The 19,364-nt window shown below is 38.6% G+C and overlaps 2 protein-coding genes across 7 annotated transcripts in view; one reads left to right on the forward strand and one right to left on the reverse strand.

Annotated features, from left to right (window-relative positions):
- Nucleotides 1-15,153, forward strand: part of LOC145437879 (adhesion G protein-coupled receptor L4-like) — a 46,081-nt gene extending 30,928 nt beyond the window's left edge. For 5 of the 6 annotated variants that reach the window (XM_080315218.1, XM_080315220.1, XM_080315221.1 and 2 more), the window contains 18 exons: nt 490-618; nt 678-791; nt 1,367-1,492; nt 1,891-2,049; nt 2,106-2,194; nt 3,320-3,484; nt 3,589-3,665; nt 3,726-3,826; nt 4,331-4,510; nt 4,846-5,030; nt 6,692-6,850; nt 7,067-7,188; nt 7,841-8,081; nt 12,647-12,798; nt 12,855-12,981; nt 13,373-13,550; nt 14,142-14,271; nt 14,961-15,153. In XM_080315218.1, the coding sequence (XP_080171344.1) occupies nt 490-618; nt 678-791; nt 1,367-1,492; nt 1,891-2,049; nt 2,106-2,194; nt 3,320-3,484; nt 3,589-3,665; nt 3,726-3,826; nt 4,331-4,510; nt 4,846-5,030; nt 6,692-6,850; nt 7,067-7,188; nt 7,841-8,081; nt 12,647-12,798; nt 12,855-12,981; nt 13,373-13,550; nt 14,142-14,271; nt 14,961-15,087 (2,561 nt within the window). In that variant the 3' untranslated portion in view covers nt 15,088-15,153. The remainder of the gene's footprint in view (nt 1-489; nt 619-677; nt 792-1,366; nt 1,493-1,890; nt 2,050-2,105; nt 2,195-3,319; nt 3,485-3,588; nt 3,666-3,725; nt 3,827-4,330; nt 4,511-4,845; nt 5,031-6,691; nt 6,851-7,066; nt 7,189-7,840; nt 8,082-12,646; nt 12,799-12,854; nt 12,982-13,372; nt 13,551-14,141; nt 14,272-14,960) is intronic. The other variant, XM_080315219.1, reaches the window with a different exon arrangement.
- The window catches only part of LOC145437905 (uncharacterized), a 109,856-nt gene that overhangs the window by 43,003 nt on the left and 47,489 nt on the right, over nt 1-19,364 (reverse strand). The gene's annotated exons all lie outside the window — the stretch shown is intronic.

Consider the following 19,364-nt stretch of genomic DNA (forward strand, 5'->3'; position numbering starts at 1 on the left):
TGATGGTTTAATTGGGCTCTTCCTCAACTATTTTGCTGAACCTACTTCATTTAAAAAAGTCCATAGAGTGACTGTCGAATAAAAGACAGCCAAATCTCAAGATCGAACACCCGTACACCGGGCATTAGTCGGAGGTGGATATTGGATTGTGATACCTTCCTTATTAAGTGGTTTCGATATCCTCCTATCTGTTAACTACATTACATTGTGTATTGTGTATCGCACTTTGCATTGTGTATGATGAGGTGATAAACATAATAAAAGCGATGATCACGATCATTGTATTACATTCATGGTTAGGTTCGTATTGAAAAGAAATCGTATAGCACAATTTCTAATCATGTAGCCTATAAATCGGGAATAGTCGATGGATTGGGATTTTTTAAGATCTTATAATTCAAAAGCCATAAGATGCATATCAACTCACTATTCTTGCGCGCCCACGAAAATAGATTATAACAATGATATCGTTATTTGTCACACCGACAGATATAAATGAATGTTCGGACAATTCAACATGCGATGCGACTGGACAGATTTGTCAAAATTCCCCCGGATCCTATCAATGCATCTGCATGGAGGGTTTCGTGCCTTCTGAAGACGGAAAAGGATGCTCAAGTTTGCTATAAATGATGTATGATAATCCGTTCTAATTTGTAATTCCATATTGAATTCAGAGAATTTTTGTGATCCTCGAGATTGTGGTGAAAATGCCGGTTGTTACGATAATTTAACAAATGATTGCTCCTGTTTCTCTGGATTTTCGGGTGATCCCACAGCGGGATGCATAGGTACGAATACATTTCTTTATATTGATTAATAGGTTAGTGTAGCAATGTGTCTTGAGAATACTGTAAATATAGTCATTATCAATGTTTCAATGCAATCAGCAAAATTGTGTTTCCATATTAGTGCAGACGCGTTGAAAAGAACATATTTCTGGCTGTAACTAGACCTTTATAATAAGATTGCGAAACCAGCTTGACACTTGGTTCGCGTTGAATCGAAGTTAGCCGATGTTCAACCATGTACCCTCGGTGTCATATAGGCTAAGTCTTCTTCAAACGTGCGAAAGATTCGGAACGCCGATTGCATAGGCCTGCATCCCTGAGGCATACTTAGTAGGACGTTGGAGATTATCTGTGCTCTACTTTTTCTGTATTAGTGAAATATGCTGTTCAGACATACAACATTTCAATCGCTCTAAGCGCGGCAGATACCGTTTTACCAAAATCAAGTGCGTGGTGTGGGATAGAATCCACTATATTATATAAAAAAAAATGTAATATTATATACCTCTGCATCGCTAAAAAATTTTATATAGCGATAGAATTGATGGGCCATAGCAAACCTTTTCTTCATACAGATATCGATGAATGCAATGAAAACACATTCACTTGCTCGGATGCGGAAATATGCGTAAATACGATTGGTTCCTACTACTGCAAATGTATTGCTGGCTATACTGCGTCTATAGCCGGGTGCATTCCAAGTAAGTATCATATGTATACATATTAATTAGGACATCGCTAGGCCAGGAAGTATTCCGAACATACTCTAATTCTAAGAAAAGTTGAACAGATCAATGTGAGTGTTTTGAAATATTGTCACACACAAGATAATCGGCAAACAATGTTAATCGAATTGCTGTTATATAGTCGAGATATATTTAGTCCATTACAGACGATCTTTTTACCTTTATAAAAGTATTTTCAACAAATTCTCGATTTCCGTTCAAGATCCAGCAGAAGTCAAAGTATAATTTTCATATAGAGTAAATTTAGGGTGGTTTTTAAATGTTCCTTCCCCACGCTATAATGCTGGTTTACAGCCTATTCAAGGGAACAGTGCTGAATTAAATAAACGGAGCCAATCATCGCTTTCTTGCAGTCATATGCCCTCCAGTTGATGTTCCATGCAGCCAGCTAGATTCCCTAATTAACCTGTGTGCCAGCGCTATGAATGACGTAAGAAGCGTTACATTTCCTTCATCGCTGGCTGGATATTCAGTCACGTCGAAAACAGAATGCAGCGACAGTACGCAAAACGGTAAACTAATCATTTCCTCGAGATATGGTGTGATCAAAATCGACATTTCATTTCAGTCGATATACCGCTTGGATCGAGGGTATGTCAACTGGACGGAACATGGGCAGATGTGACTTGGCTAGGATCATGTGCAGCAGGACTTACGGTAATACTATCCTGGTATACGTGTTTGATGATACACTAGCTAGATTCATATTTATATCAATCCTGACGTATACCCTGTGGTTCCAATCTCTGTACTTACGGCTATGCTTTGCTATTCGAACACGCGTATGTAGTTACAGGTAGTATAGATTATAAGATGACCGAGGGACACAAAATTTAATAAGCGTCAAAGCTTCTGAAGGGGGACGCGAAGTCGCCCGTAAGAAATGAACCTTATGCACTCGGAATGAGCTTAATTTGCGCTGAAACTTCCAAGTTCTAATAGCGGCAACAATCCTAATTTTATTGCGATTTTAAATGTCATACTAGCGTCGCACTCTCCATTCACCGATATTAGATTGTGAGTGATATTGGACCTCGCACTGATCAGAAGATGTTTCCGAATTAGGAATAGCAGGTGAATGCGTCGCAGTCCAACCGTAATCAATTGAATTATTCTCATGCTAAACATCTGCGAACCGAACAGAGGATATCTTTTTATTCCGGAGAGAAGTGCCAAGATTGAAGGGCGCGCGACCCGTGCCATCGGTCTTTGATTATGCCGATGGCCAGGTAGGCTACGTTTGTGTCAAGCCAAGGCAGGAAATAGAAGGGAATAGACACCACAACTGCTAAAGTATCCTATGCTACATGCTATCATTGCACAATGCATATGCATATTTGTGACAAAATATTCATCTAAGAGTTTTCGCGCTCTCCGCGATTTGCGGATTTGCACGGATTAATGTATTCGTCAGTTTCCACACTTTAAAAACGTACATGCCGACGTGCAATGCAAATACAAATGCAAATGCAACATCAACTATCTGATGTAGGGATATACTTTATGTGTTGTTGTAAACGAATTGCTAAATCAGCAACACTAGAAATAACAATTAGCATGCGCCTGTCAATTTCAATATTAAATACTTCAAACCTTTAGTTCATTGCCTGGTTCGATAGGCTACGCAACGTGTTGCTGTTGGGGTATGTGGGTTGATGTTCATTGTTTACTATGATCTTGTGCGCCAGACCTGACCGAGCTTGTACATCCGCTAGCATTATATTAGTCGGTTAGATATCGTGGATGTTTTCCTACAATATGTACACGTATTGCGAAATTAAGGAGGTGGCAAGTCAAGCAATCGAGACTGAAGAAGAGAGGGAAGAAGTATCCGCTAGCCTGCAAATTCTGACGTCAAATTCCGATAATCTGACGGTTACTGACATGTCTATAACATCTGAGGCGATAGCAAATGTTACCAATTCGGCATCCACTATATCGGTCACAGTAAGTAGTTCTATAGATAGGATAATGATGTTGATATATTGAGTTACACAAAATGCCCTATTGATTTTTATATAACACAAAATGCCCTATTGATTTTTATATAGACAGCTACTTCAGTGATATCCACAATCAGCAATGTATTGGAATCACCCGTGCTGGCAGCTAGCAACCAAACTTCTAGGTGAGTTGTCTGAATAATATACTCAACGATGTTTAACGTATACATACTGTTTCTGATCAGGTTTCTCGATCAGTTGGATACGGTGGCTTCCCTGGTTGAATTACAGACTACCCAACTAATCAAAGCTGTTAGTAGCAATGTCGCGGTTCTGGTAACATCAAGTAAGTCGAATGTCTCACTAAGTGCAAGTGTTGCACGTGAGCTCCTACACGGAAATGCCTATCAGGGAGAGTTTTTGTCATTTTAATAACCGGGCGAAAAATCGCATTTTATGTATCCTCACATTTTACATATGCAGACAGCGTTTTATTTCGATGATGAAATTTTTATATTACAAACAATATATGATGGACAGAGGACAGCACAACTAATTTTGCTTATCGGTAAACCGTCAGAACTCAATATTCTCACAAATTGTAAATAGGACAAATGTATACAAAATGCAACTCAAACGGAGATATTTTATAGGCTTCTGCTGCTGCATTTTTATAAAAGACGTGTTAGACCTGGTTGCTGCAAGGCGAAGTTCCATTAAAAACTAAGGATTGCCGAAGAAATTGGTCGTTATTCCACAAGACTAGATTATAAATGTCGCACTGTTTCTATGTATACTGCATTAACTGATGTCGGTGTGATCATATGATTTACCATGGATTTATGTACAGGTGACGATTCCGACGGCGACATCGCGCTGTTAATGTTTGTCAGACCAAACACCACCGTGAATGGTTTCAGAAGTGACCAATTTACTGTCAGCAATATGTCTTATACATCCGGATCTGTAGTTGATGGTCAACGGGTGCAAGCATCAATAAGCATTTCGGGGGAAGCGATTGGCGATATTCGTGAGATTGCATTGATTCGTTTATAGCTGTTGTCTACAACTTTACAATCTAGAAATTGGTTCAGCTCACAGTCGTATAACTAATCAACCGCACTGTTGTTATCCATATCCCACGTGCTACCATGCTGCATACCTCCATGGCACTAAATAGCGAACGGATCTTTCCCTGACGAGCATAAGGCGACGTGTATATAACTACTAATTCTTTATAGAAACTGAATTTTGATAAAATTGCAAGCGAACGCATCCGCTTTGACTGCAGCTTTCCTATCCATTGCACAAATTTTTTGATGCCAAATGGAATTTCGAGTTTGCAACCGGATATTTCATTTTCAGTGTCCAAAGTTTCTGTGAACGCAATAGGGAACAGGAACAATCAATTCCCAACAAATAACTACGTTCGTTCGCCTCGAATTGCTGAACACAAGGAAAATATCACTTTAAGTACGCTTGTACTTTCTGCCACAATTAAAAATAGAACTATATCGAATCTTCCACCTGAAGCCCGTGTACATTACTCAGTGAGTATATTGACGATACCTTCATCTTGGTATAATTATGCACGGTAATTATGTCATTCTGTATACGATATATCATGGCTGATTAAAGTGCGGCACCCGAGCCGCATGTAGTTCTTTGAGCCTTTCATTGCTTGCGGCTCATTTATGGGTGTAGATGCATTTTGCCAACTTGCCGACAACTTCGCATTTCCTACAAAACAGGGGACTAGCTCACGTGTTATATCGACACGAGTATTGTATTCGCATTGTTCATTGCTTTACCGTTGGATAGGGTAACTAACCATGTATGCTACTTATGGTCAAATAATAGTTATATTTGTACAGACAGCGATCAACTCGATGATTTCTCACAGAGGGCACATGCTCCAAATTATATATATTCAATTGATGACTTCTAAGACAGTGTTGCGAAATCACGACATTACATTTTAACTAGCTTGCCACTAACATTTTTTCAACAATTCATGAATTACTTTGCATCGTATTTGTAGAAATGAACATCCTGCAAAATACAAAAGCGAACTCGCAATTTTACCTAAATCATGTCTCAGGTCTAGTGAAAAATTACCTTTTCTGCTCGCAGTGCGCTGCTCGTTATAGAGTTAGCATCGTAGCTGCGGGGCACGCAGTGAAATGTATCTTCCCATTCTGCATTGATGCTATATTGTCATAGTTGCCCTGCAATTAAAAAAGACGCAGGATCAATCCTGTCACAGTTATGAAAAACTCTCCCTCGTATTGGTCGTGTAAATGATTCCTTTCTTTCTTTTTTCTGACATCATATTCCTAATATATATCTATATTTACAAGCACAGTGGTAAGTGCTGTTATTTGAGATATTTTTACAACATGACATCGAGCGAATCGAGATTACGGGAACATTTTATACGAAACAATGATACAAAGTGATCAACACGAACTTGAAAAAATTATTCACGACAGCATAGGTCAGGTTTTACTCCCGCCAAACAATGGTGCATACCAATCTTGCACATATACTGTATGATAATACTAACAATCATTTCTGGTAATAGCGTCTGACCACATAAGAGTTCTGAATACCAGTTCCTCACGCTAACTCAAAGTTTTAGGAAAACATATATCAGGATAGGATGAATTCTATTTTCAAAATAACGTACCACTGTGAGTCACTTTACTTCGCGATTAAAGTTATGAAATCAAAGCATCGCTCAGTTTCCCTTCCACACACCAACACCTGATCGAACTTCTCCTCATTGTTGCTTTTACGTCATATCTGTAAAATTTCAATCACAATACAGTCCAGTCCAGATGATTACTCACCAAATTACTATAGAATGGAATCATCATTTGGTAGCCTAACAGAATATTTTGTACTGTGGCTGTTTCAAAATGAAGCTTCTCGACATGCGACAGGAGCATGTAGTATGTCTATGACCTGACCACCCTTGCTATATATGTATTGCAGGAAATGTGAATCCTAAGATAAACGACCAGTTGTGTTCACGACATACCACTTTTGAGAAGAAGACTATGTTGTACTTTATCCTGTTTAAATTTTATAACGATCTACAGATCTTTTGCTGACATTCGGAATAAATATGCGGCGAAATTGTAATGGATGGAATTCCATCATTCCTCTTAACAACAATCAGTGTATCGATGTATTTTCCCCATTATAGTTGCCTGCATCGTATGACAACGAGACGCAAGAGCCCTCGTGTGTGTTTTGGAATGAAGCAACGAACAGTTGGAGCGACCAAGGATGTAGATTGGCAGAAACAACTGGCAATGCACTCAGTTGTTCGTGTGATCATTTAACGAACTTTGCAGCATTGTTGGTAAGGAACAATATAACTCTTTGGTCCGAGGGCGGGAAAAACAGAATCATTCAATGAATTTGATCAAGATATGTGTTCGTAAACTTTAGACGGTATACTTAATGATATTTATTTAAATTGAATTTATTGTTAATATTCCTTTGCTCTTCCTCTTATGTTTCTTAGTAAATATGTCTATAGTTCAACTAGTATGAGGAAGAAACTTCTACTTTACAGAGACCAAAACCTGATGCAGAGGATCCGGCAAAGCCAACGTCGCTAGACATCGTAACAATCGTGGGATGTAGTCTGTCAACGTTGGCGCTGATTATTCTAGTGATGTTGTTCTTGTGTGTTCCGTAAGTGAATATACTTATCTGACTTTATTTTTGATAAGCTTCGTGTCCGGAGTAGAAAATGTGCGGATCTGACCACTTTTCTCTATTTGCAGCATAGACTTTGATCAGTGTTACCTTAAATATTTTTATACAACGCAAATTTTTGCTGCACCGTAGGCCTACCATCATCTATATTTAGCTCGTGTCATTTGAGGCCGGTAACTCTTCAAAGGAGCTCTGGCACCCCGTTTGAAAACCACTGTCACATATGCAGTTACTGAGCCGATCCCTCTAAAATTGTAGCCTTGCTCCAATGAGGATCTTTCATGTGGTTTGAATTATCAACGGTTTTTAGTGAAGATGAACTATACTAGGTTGTAGGATTAGCCGTTCACTGTGTCACCACATTCATCAGAGCTTGCTGTTTTACTCAGCTGCGTGAATGACACTCTATTATCCAATATATGGTCTTAAGCCCCAGAGGCATAGCCAAAACTACCGAAAGCCTGGTCGACTCATTTAATGTATCCTTGAATAGGTGGAAAGATTAGTTGGCATTGTCGTTCGAAGAATATTAGTTCTCATTTTCCGATATTTTCATCTAAGTCACTGTGTTGTCAATCAGGGATATTTCGTTGATGTGGTTATCATGGTGAAATGTGTTTCTTAATAGGAAAACACGGACGGGAAGAAAGTTCCAAGGCTCATTTCTCTTGCTAAATCTATCCATCGCTCTTCTCGGACTCAACATCACGTTACTCATTAGCGAAACGCCACTCATTGCGTACGCGGACGATTATGACGCAATTTCGTCCTCATGCCGGACGATATCAATTTTCTTACATCTCTTTCTACTGGCCTCGTGCGCCTGGATGAATTGCGAAGGAGTGATGTTATTTTTAGCAGTGGTTAAAGTAAGTTGTCATCAAAACGTATCTTAATATCATGCTCTGTGCTAAGGGTGAAATATGATCGCTCTGTAAACCAGCAGGATCAATATCCCTCACCATTCAGCCCCAGCTCCAAAACAGATCACTTGTTCTCTAGGTAGATGTTATTACACGCGGGTAACTCAATACACTTGTGAATGAAAGGTTGACGTTTGACTCACGTCAATATTACCAGCTGCAATTGTGATTCTAGTCAAGTGATTCCAGAACTGTGTGCCGCGGCTCATTAGTGCCGCCATGCATTCATAACTGCGCCACGAATCTTTGTGTAATTTTAGTGAAAAACTTTCTATTTGTGCAAAATAAGGTATGCTAGCATTTCCGACTTGGAAACGCTGCAACGGCTTCATAGTTGACAAATAAGCACATGTGACCATTACAATGAATCCAATCATGGCATTGGCGATTAGTTGGGTAATTGTTGTATAACAGGGGTCGGCAACCTTTTGCTAGTCGCGGGCCAAATTTCAGGTGCACAACATTTTGGCGGGCCGGACCGGAATTTTTCTTAATACTATAGTTAACAGTCACGTCGGTATATTACCCTACAATGCTGCAATCTCAATCATACAGATCACAAAAAGAGCAAAACACATGTATTTACACTTCAACAACGCAGGATAAATGTGACACTTGGCGCAGCTTGCTTTGTGAAAGATTTTCAACTTCTGGCAACAAGTCAGATGAAGCTAGAATCTGGCCATATTCAGAATGTGCGTTGGGATACGTGATCTTAGCTTGCTCTTCGTGAATTTCATTGTTGAAAACTATTGTTCACATGCGCACGTGCTACCAAAAGTCGATGCTATTTCTTTTGCATTGTTGGTCAAGCTGGGATGAAGACCCATTTCAAGAACGTACTCTTTGTCAAAGTCAATCAGCGATATGCTCTTTGTATGAAATTTGTCATTCAATTCAACTGCATGGCATTTCAAATGGGCCCATTTGAAATTTTCTGGCAATGGTATTGGCGCCCACATTAACCGGAGTACTGGGTAGTCAGAATTTATTTTGTACAGAACGAATGTCGGAAAAGTGGATGGAAATTCATTAATTAAATTTGGTATATCACAGTTACAAATGTATAGTGCTGGTAGGTTTACTCTCCTCCAGTATAGGAAAGTGAGCTTATTTAGTTGTTTCCCCCTGAAGTTGCAAATTCAATTTGTTTAGATGTGACGTTAAATGTTCTACGAAAGCAAGATTAGATACCCATTTTCGATGACAAGATTATGAGTCGGCGATGTTTGTATTTTCAAGGAAAGTTGCTATTTCATTTCTCAGTTCATACACTCGTGTAAGCATCTCGACGTAACAAAGCATGTACCCGTTTTGCCAGTGACACTTGCAACCGACGGGTTTGCCCAAGACACAGAAAACTTCAGAAGAACGCATATTTCTTGGAATGCCGAACAGCGTCTTGTGGTTGAAGTGCTATATGTTTCGTTGTTCTTGTGTTTGAAATATACGTGACAAAGCAATGCTTATTGGGGTAGGCCCATCTTTACTATTGCTTTTGGGTCTGCATTCATTACAGTGGAACATATTGACTCAAAGGCTTTTCGCGTGCGCCTTGTCAGGAGTTAGCGACACAAGAGGAGCTTACTTAAATATAGACATACGAAAACCAAATTGGCAAAATATGACGTAACAATGCAATATTAAAAAGGATCGCTAACAGCTGTACCGGTACTCCGGTAGTCATAACAAATTGACAAGAGAAAATCAAATCATACAAAACACAGACAATTAGCGGTATTTTATTTAATATTTTAGGATTGCATATATAGGCCTACTCTTTGTGCTTGTTATTGTGCCGTCAACTCATTGATGGGGGCACACGGGGGATCTTTGAGGTGATGGATTCTGCTGTGGTGAATGTGGTTCTGAGAGCAATATTCAAGTTCAGTACCGCCAGTAAAATTTGAGGTATCTCTGCGTTTCTCTGAGAGCTAATAAAGTGATTAACATTTAAAAAGTGGTATTCCGCGACTCACGCAGCAGCTTGATTCTAAAATCGGAATATGACGAACCCGGACCAGCACGGGGCTCGTTCACTTTCGGACCAAAAACCCTTTTTCTCCGTAACGCTGTACTGAGTTTGGTCCGAAAGTGAACGAGCCCCGTAGGTGCGTGAATTACATGTTCCGGAATCATCATCCGTAAGTGGAAGAAAACATTATAAATTTTGACATTTTTCGAAGCAGTGCTGCATTGCAGATTGGAACTCATAACGAAACGGCGGGCCGTATTCTTGTGGTAACTAATCATTTCGTCGCGGGCCGGACAATTTCGCTTGGCGGGCCGGATCCGGCCCGCGGGCCGTAGGTTGCCGACCCTTGTTGTATAATGACACTGGTCAACACATATGTTTAGGCAGACAACGTAAGAGTGGTTTTGGGGGTTCTAAAGGGCCCTGATTCCAAATATGACCGTCGTTTTTTCAAATTGGCTCTTTTTATGGAGATAACCCATGGGGCTATTTTGACCAAAATCTCCCATTTTCGCGTTAATGTCTAGTCACTCTAGTTATAAAATCGGATTATGCGTACTATAAAGTTTAGAAATTCAATCTACTTGTTATTTTTAGACACAGAAGACTATCTAAAATCAAAACACAGCAACAGTACTATATTTAGGGGTATTGGATTTATCATAGTTACATACTTTCACGGATATCATGTACATAAATAAACTCCAGTGATGTGTATGAGTAACCTAGATACTCAAATAATGTGGCATTAGTTCAATCGATTTTACGTCAACCACCTATTGTAAATTTGAAATAATCAGTTAGAATACAAGATTATTGATATATTTTCAATCGAAATTGTTTTTGTACGATTTTCGCCTGTAAGCTATTTAGTGCAGTTTCTCGAAAGGTTCCGACAATGGTCTGACATAATATGTTCAATGGTTCATCTCATCGGCCCTGGTATCTTTCTGTGTTGTTCTGATGTCTTGTTAGAACCTCTCCCCTTGCTAATCAACAAGGTGACTGGGAAATATATCAAGATGACTAAACAGGAAGTGAACTTTTATGTTCATGTTCGTCCAAGTTTTCGATATGCAGATACGAATTTTCGGACCAACTGTTTGAAGTTGGGTGCTTTGTGATCAGCTAAAAAGTTTTATTTACTACATCTTAATATAAATTACATGTTGTGAACTCCTCCTGACGTGAAATTGGAATCTTTCATCGGTATTCGAATATACCGGATACCAGATATATGCTTCTCGTTTGATAGGGTTACTAGGTATACCCACGTTGTTGACTCAGTGGAAAATTATCCATTTACCAGTCAAAAGAAATGAGACAAATATGAGTATAGTAGTTAAGCCTTTCAAGGACAAATTTTATAGTTTTATACTCCTCTTCAATCTTGTTAGAATGACCAATTGATACAGGAGAAGATGTATATCCGTTTTGCAAAAGTACAATTTTTAAGGCTTGACAAACTGCTTTTTTGAAAAACAAATATTTCGCATCATGCCATGTTAATATTGATAGAATGACTTAGAATGACATGACGGTTCTTCATAGTCAATTGGCCATTTATGCGCAGTATAAAATTAGAAAAAAACCACGATTTTCTTCCTACCAAGGGAAATATTTAAGGGTAAATACAGTAATTTTGGGCTATTTTAGGGGTATAAATATCTTCTGACAGAGAGCCAATCTGACAAAACTAATGTGATATACGTAATCAGCAACCTCAGAAATCCATGAAACGGCTCTCAGATGTTCTGCCTAAAAAAAAATTTTCATTTTGTTGACCAGTGTAATTAAACTGCTTTCTCTCTGTCGGAGTAAGTATTTATTCGTTACACGCACCGAATGCGTCACAGGATAAATTTATTTCGCGGTCTGGATTTCAACTTGCAATGCAATGTTACCTCTCGGGATTTCTTGTATCTAACCTCAGATAGTTACTTAGTCCATTAGGATGCAGTGAATCAAGCAATTTTGTTCCGCAGTTTAACATCTCATGGATTCACAGGAAAAGCGGTTTCCACAAAAATGGAGAAGTTATGGCTCTCTCTTTCCAAATCCTTTACCATAGGTGCAACAGCGATGGGGATTTTATTGCCATGTGCACTGCGCATTTCCATGACTACGTGGATATAGCTTTTTTGTTACACTGAAATTAAAAGCTGTGCACGAAAGAGATGTACATAAATTTGTCAATTACCACGTAAATTTTTATCAAAAAGCTACTTTATTGTGAGTTTGCCGTGGGTGTGTTATAATTTTCAAGTGTGCCATAAGCCCCCCAAAAAGTTTGAGAACTACGGTTCTAGTCGGTTGTATTTTATTTAAGTCGCTCCGTCTCGTGAAATAGGCGTGTTTCGTATCAGATGACTCAGATCACTCTCTTAATCTCGAACGGCCTAAACCGATCGTACATTAATGGCCGACAAATAATATCGTTATTGGCCCAGAATGTCACATTGTGCTAAGCTCTCCATTTGACGTAGTTATACCACTTGTAAGACAATATCATAACTCCACAGCTTTCAATTTTTAGCCTCTTTATACACGAGCGCATGTAACAGACAAACGCGTGGTCCTGTTTTCAATAGCGTGGGGTTGGATGATGCCAGCAATATTCGTTGGCATTACGGCTCTTGCTAATCTCAGCGTTTACTTATACCCGCACACCGATGGTTTCGCAGTGACGTAAGTTTACATCATATATATCTTTGGTGGGGTGACAATATAAATCTGTTTTGCAGGTGCTGGATTAATCCAGACTTTATCGTCTATCTGGCTGTAATACCGATTGCCATTATGATTGGAAGCAATTTGATCATCTATATTATATTATCGTACCGACTATGCAGAAACCGAAAGACTGCCTGGGTAAGTAGGTGGAGATTATATATTTGAATGCACTGCACATTTTAAATGTCTGCTTGACTTTTAAATACCTGATTCTAATAAACCGTTCAGATGTGCCACGGGTTGCCTACCCTTGTCTCGAAATAAATTCAAGAGGCTCATGTCTGACCTAGAATCGATGAATGGTCGCTTGAATTGAAAATGTCAATAATTTAATTTCGTCTGGATCGTTTTCTAAATAAAGGAGAGCGACTTTCTTCCCAAAAACGTGATATAGAAGAAGGAATATTTGTACAGCACAAAACTGGTTTGAATTCTTACTAACATTTCTTAGTACGATCAGTTCATATTCAAATTTCTTTCCGTATATTTTACCGAACAACGGAGAAATGACAATATGAATGTTGTATAGCAGGGGAGATCATGGAGATCTTCGAGGGATTCTTACCAAAGAAAAATCGGAATCAACGTTAGCATCCTCGTAATGCTTGGTTTAACGTGGATTTTCGGATTTTTCATCCCGGGAATTGAAGATGAAACCACATCTCTGACCTTCGCATATATTTTCACAATTTTCAATTCACTACAGGGTAAGTCTGATGAGACTACATTTTTCGAGTGGTTCGAAACATTAGAACAAGGTATGACTGGTGGGATGTTAATTATCAATGACAGAATATGAAATGTTATTACTGTCATTGAAATATTATTACCCTTACTTATATATTTCGGAGAATTCAAAATAGGTTTCGTCCGAGAGTCGCGTATGATTTATTTTAGTTTTAGTTATGTAATTTAGAAGTTTGATAGCTTCTTTGAATAACTTCAAGTTTCGCGAAGTAGGCGACAATGTACCGTAATTAAATAACTGCGGCAATATTACTATGCATTTATATTGTGGTCGATATAATCGACGATCAAAGAGAATAGCTACCTAAATTTGATGAACAACGCCAGAGTTCTGAGCACCTTTTGTCACTGAACCATCAGACTGCTGTCGTTACACCTTCAAAGCATTCGGTAATTTCTCATTTCAGTCTGAATATGGCGATCATCAATTCAATTCCGTCCGATACTTATCATTATGACGAAGAAATTCATTTGGTCGACCCCGTGGTGAATTGCGCGACACCACGCTTCATGTTTTGAAAATATCATAATTTAATAATGGGGTTTTACAGGTTTATTTCTTCTGCTGCTGTATGTGATGAGAAACAAACAGGTTAGATTCATGTTCACGAGAGAAATGTCGTCGCTTTATAACAAAATCGGATTCAGTAGCACGATCTCCAAACTCTCCAGACGAACGGGGTAAGAATGCTTAAACCTACATTATTTTGAAATAACAAAGTGAAGTGTAACGTTGTAGGTTTTTTTAGGGATTGGATGTAAATACTTAAATGCTGCTAGTAATTTAACAACACCGTCTGTTATTGTAATTTGAAATAGACCCGTGTTATTCACGTCGTGGAGGGAATCAAATTTAAGGTATATTTACCTAACGCCATGCATATATAAGATGATCTGTGACCTTGAAAATCACAGATATCTTGAATTACTTATACCATCATATGAAATAGGATGTAAACCTTTGAGTATTAGACACCCTAAAAGTAAGCACGAAAAGAGATCTATTGACTATCCAGGACCGATGACTTGGACTTCACAGCCACATCATATCCGTGACCATGTGAATGCTACAACTTAAACTTTCTATTGTTTATCATTATTTACATTATCATATTTTCCAATTGACCTCTAAGTTTGTAGAGATAGATAATACTTATCCAATACTGGGCACCCAGTAGCCTGTGCTCATTACGTGAAGCCATATGTTTCATTTTACGTATTTCGATTCGATGAAAATGATGTCTCTCTCTCTATATATATATATAAGATCTTGCAACATTTTGGAAGCCCATGTTGTTAGACGTTAGTTGCTCACGAAATTCGGGTCACGTTCCAAATGACTTGCAAATCTTAAATTCATTTCTTTCCAGAAAAATGGATCTATCTACATCAATAGGAAATTTTTCGTCGACCTCGTCTAACCAGAAAAGATCGAAGAATTCCGTTGTTTCTAACATTGTAGCAGATTCTCGCACTGTAGGAACATATAGCACTTAGTATTGTCGAACATATTCATGCTCAGATATATTTTGCAAATTATAATAAAGGTTACTTTCACAATAATGTGGCTGGTCGTTCAGGCTTTGCAGTTATCATCAGTCCTCTTGTACATTGCATATCCACGTTTGGAAACCTTTGACGAGTGGATACGGATGAGAATTTACTACAATCCGAATGTAAATCGGAATCCCTATAACTCTTTCCAGAGAATCCTAAAAGTTGGCAAATCCAAGGATCATGGTTAGTGTTAGCTAATTTAAAATTACTTGAACCTGTGACGCACCAGTGTTACCTGTTCTAACAGTCCAGTGTCCGAGTTTGATAGGCAGAGCTGGCGATTTTGTGCTGAATCTTGGCATTAAATGTCAGGTCTGGTCTGAACTAATAAAAGATATCGCAAAACGGGCTGCGCAATATCGACTACCTCCTAAGACCTAAGTAATCCGATTTTGAATCTAACGAGTATTAGTCCGGTAGTCGAGTCGGGTATTGAAGTATCACAGATTTTGAAGTCAAAACAGTATGAAAGATGTGAAACTTTAAATTATATACTACCAAAAAATTAATACCAGTTCTATCTAACCGTAACGGTAATTTGATATTATCGATATAAAATACCTATTTCAATATCTGGTTCGTGGTACACAACTTGAAGATAGCTTCCAATACAACATCCATTGTAATAGAATATACATTGAACTTGAAGACTTTTCGAATGCCTCTTATCAGGAGTTGACGGCACACTAAAGGGATTTAGACAGGCTTAAAAGTAGAGCCCGACCGATTATCGGCTCGCCGATAATATCGAGTCGATATCACGCTTGGAGAGAAATATCGGTATCGGCCATTGAAGGTAAAAAATATCGGCCATTTCGTGACGTCACAACATGGTGGCAGGGAGTCAGAGAAGTCGATAGAAGACGTGAGGACGGTAAATTATAAAAATGAATGGCCAAGCTGCATACAGTGCATAATGCATACAGGGTAGTAGGCGTGCCTATCTGAAAAATATTATAGGTAACTAACCACCGTTATGCTACACTGACTTCGTCGGAATACCCCTGCAGTAATCGATCACCAAAGACAGAGAGCAGCTGGATGGATAGTTGTCTCAGGGTTGCCAGATTGGCCCTTTTTAGAGGCAGTTGGCACTAAAAAAATCAATTTGGCCCCTTGGCCCTTTATTTTCAATATTTGGCCCTTTTTGGAAGCAGTTGAGACATGCCATCAAACTAGCTATTCAAATAAATGTATCTCGCAAATTGAGCTGACCATGTCTATGCCAATGTCAAAGATTAAGTGGAAACACTGTAGAAATGAAGATTTGGATATGTTTTAATAGAATGTATAGACTGTGTTGGAATTGTAAATACAGATTGGTGAACAGGTGGACGAAAACGCATCGAACATGGCTGGAAGTCAAGTAGCAGAAAAAGTCCTTATATTACTTGACTACTTGGGATGATTGATAGAAATCTCAAAGAAAAAAACATCAACATAACCGGAGAGTTTTTGGTGAAAAACCTAAAACTTGAGTATATAAGTTTCAAATATAAAGAAACTATTCTCTCAATTTTTAATTAAAATTCATAAAATTTAACCACTCTCATATTATTGCACAAAAAGTTCTATTTTACGATTTTATATTCAGTTGGTAAAGGCTTGAAATAATAGCAGTTATTGTAGTTGGATCCAGTGTAGTTTTAGGTAGTTGATTTGGTGTCCTAAAACAGTATCAACAATAAAAGACTGAAGTTTCAGGTAATTGACAATAGGTATGTGGGTAATGCTGCAACGGTATTAACGTTATTGAACAATCTGGCCCTTTTTAGCCCCTTTTCTGTCGTTGTTTGGCCCTTTTTCTCAAAAGATGTCTGGCAACCCTGAGTTGTCTGCAGAAGATTTAAATCGGTAGGAAAAATGAGAACTTCAATCATGCTGGACTGACCCTCGTGATAATAGAGAAAAGCGTCGCGTCGAAACATATCTCGGAAGATAGTGCTCTTGGTTCGGTACCAACAGAGCTAATTATACCATTAATGTATGAAGTCGTTTGACTGATACCTGCGGGGTCACCATGATAGGAAATATGCGAGCATAGAGGGCAGGAAAATCAAGCAAACATGGAGTAAAGCCAATAATTGATACGAAATTATTTGGATTCCATGTTGACATTGGCCAATTCTGACAAAAGAGCGTAAAATATTGATCAATTGATTGTTGAAATGCTGGTCATGGTCAAGGCCCAAGGGCGATGGGTGGAGCAGTTGCAGACGTGGACAATTTGAGTTGTTTTGCACATTCTCTTCAGCTATTTATAATGATGTGCTGAAGGGTCCAGGTGCACTGCCAGAAGAATATCAATATTAATATCAATATTTGGTGAAACCATTGAGGAAAAGATCCACTGCAAGGGAGCGGTGGAACCGAAATGAAGAAAGATTTCCAATTCTTGCTGTGCCACTAAATATGGTGCCAAGTGAAAGACTGCTCACTGTGTTTAGTACTATATACATCATTTATGAAAGACCACAGAAGTTCACTCCCTGGAGAAAGGGTCGAGAAATTGTGCTTCGTGAACTGTAATCTGCAACTGCTGGATTGGTGCTTTTGATATATTTTTATAGCCCCTAGATCATTTATTTCGTGTTCAAGCATATCAATGGCGGTAAAGTTGTTGAAATAAATGCGCTGAGGTGTTAAATATGGGCCTGGAGCTAGATTTCATATCTTTTGAATATCAGCTGAATATATCGGGGTTACCGGTGGAGATACTGGATATCGGTCTTATCGGTATCTGCTCAGAAATCCAATATCAGTCGGGTTCTACTTGAAAGCAAAACCAGAAGCAATTATTACGTAACAATCAGAATTACATACCATGAACTCCGCCTTATTACAATGGCCACGATAATAAAATTTGAAATGTACGGTGCTACAGTAACAGCGTTATTTGAAAATAAACAATTACAAACACGAACTAGCAGAAATTATTAAGTGAAAGCCCTTTTCGCGCTTAAAACTATAATGACGAGATGTTCACAGGCATTGCGCGAGGCAGATCCTTGTTTCATGTAAAAGTGGTAAAATCCACCATAATTCAATGGGGCATTTCCACTTCATTCTGAACACTAGGGGCGATAAAGATAACTCGACCCAAAACTGTTTTGCTGCTAAGTGCTATATGCTTTACTACGGGACTGGACTAAACATGAACCTAATTCAGTCTTTTGGCGTACAACGAGGATGGTGAAAGTATCCATATCAATATAAATCATCCATATGGATATCAAATAGCTGTTAGCCGACGAAAATGATGCTGTTTCTTGGCGTGAATCGTCGTGATGGAAGTGCTGAAATTACGATTCTACCTTATCACCAACTGTAGTGGTTCTATCATTATTATTTTCCCGATTTATCGGGCAAAGCTACACCAGATTGGACTGCATTCAATACATACCCTTTCTAGATATATTATGATCCTGGCCCAAGTACTGTCTGGTTGAAAGACCTTATGTCATTTCAATACCTCACTATCCTTCAATCTCATCACTATCTGTTGGTGTTTTTAAATGATAAAATACTAATAATACCAACTCGTTCTGATGATTGACAATGAAAGGATGTAGCCTACCAGTTGTATTCTTGCAGTTATCTTGTGGAATAAAATGGAACGGTTATAGTCCATAAAGCAGAGTCCTGAATATTTATTGACCGACCCCGGAAATAAATTGTATGGTAAGCACAAACTTTGGATTGTAAAATTCTAAGCAACGCATTATTCATGCTAATTAATACTTGGATACATAACAATTCTTAACTTGAAGGAATGTCAACCTGCTATTTGAGAAACCTATGTATGGGATTGCCCTAAGACACAAAGCAAAATACTACGGTGGGAACTCAATTGATACAAATACCATCACCATATCCAAGAGTATTCAACGAGAATGCTAATGTGAAACTTGCAGATTGTAAAACACAAGAATGAGCTCGCGAGCATTGGTCATTTGTACTTGAAAATTTAGGAGGTTTAGCAAAGTTCCTTGCGCTACCAACATAATATGTATCAGATACATATAACGAGAGTCCCGGAAGCGAGCAACCGACAATAGTCAATAACCGTCCACTCTGGCCTGGCTCATAATCATCCATGGCTTTACACAGTTTCATTGATATACTCTTTTGGGTTCAATGTCCAACAGCTCTAATTCAATCCATAGGCATCATAATGTCACAGAAGAGGTTGAAGTGACTGTACTTGAAAAAAGTAC

Source organism: Botryllus schlosseri, chromosome 4, assembly GCF_051294905.1.
Source record: "Botryllus schlosseri isolate E-star chromosome 4, Bs_hap1, whole genome shotgun sequence".
Taxonomy (NCBI): domain Eukaryota; kingdom Metazoa; phylum Chordata; class Ascidiacea; order Stolidobranchia; family Styelidae; genus Botryllus; species Botryllus schlosseri.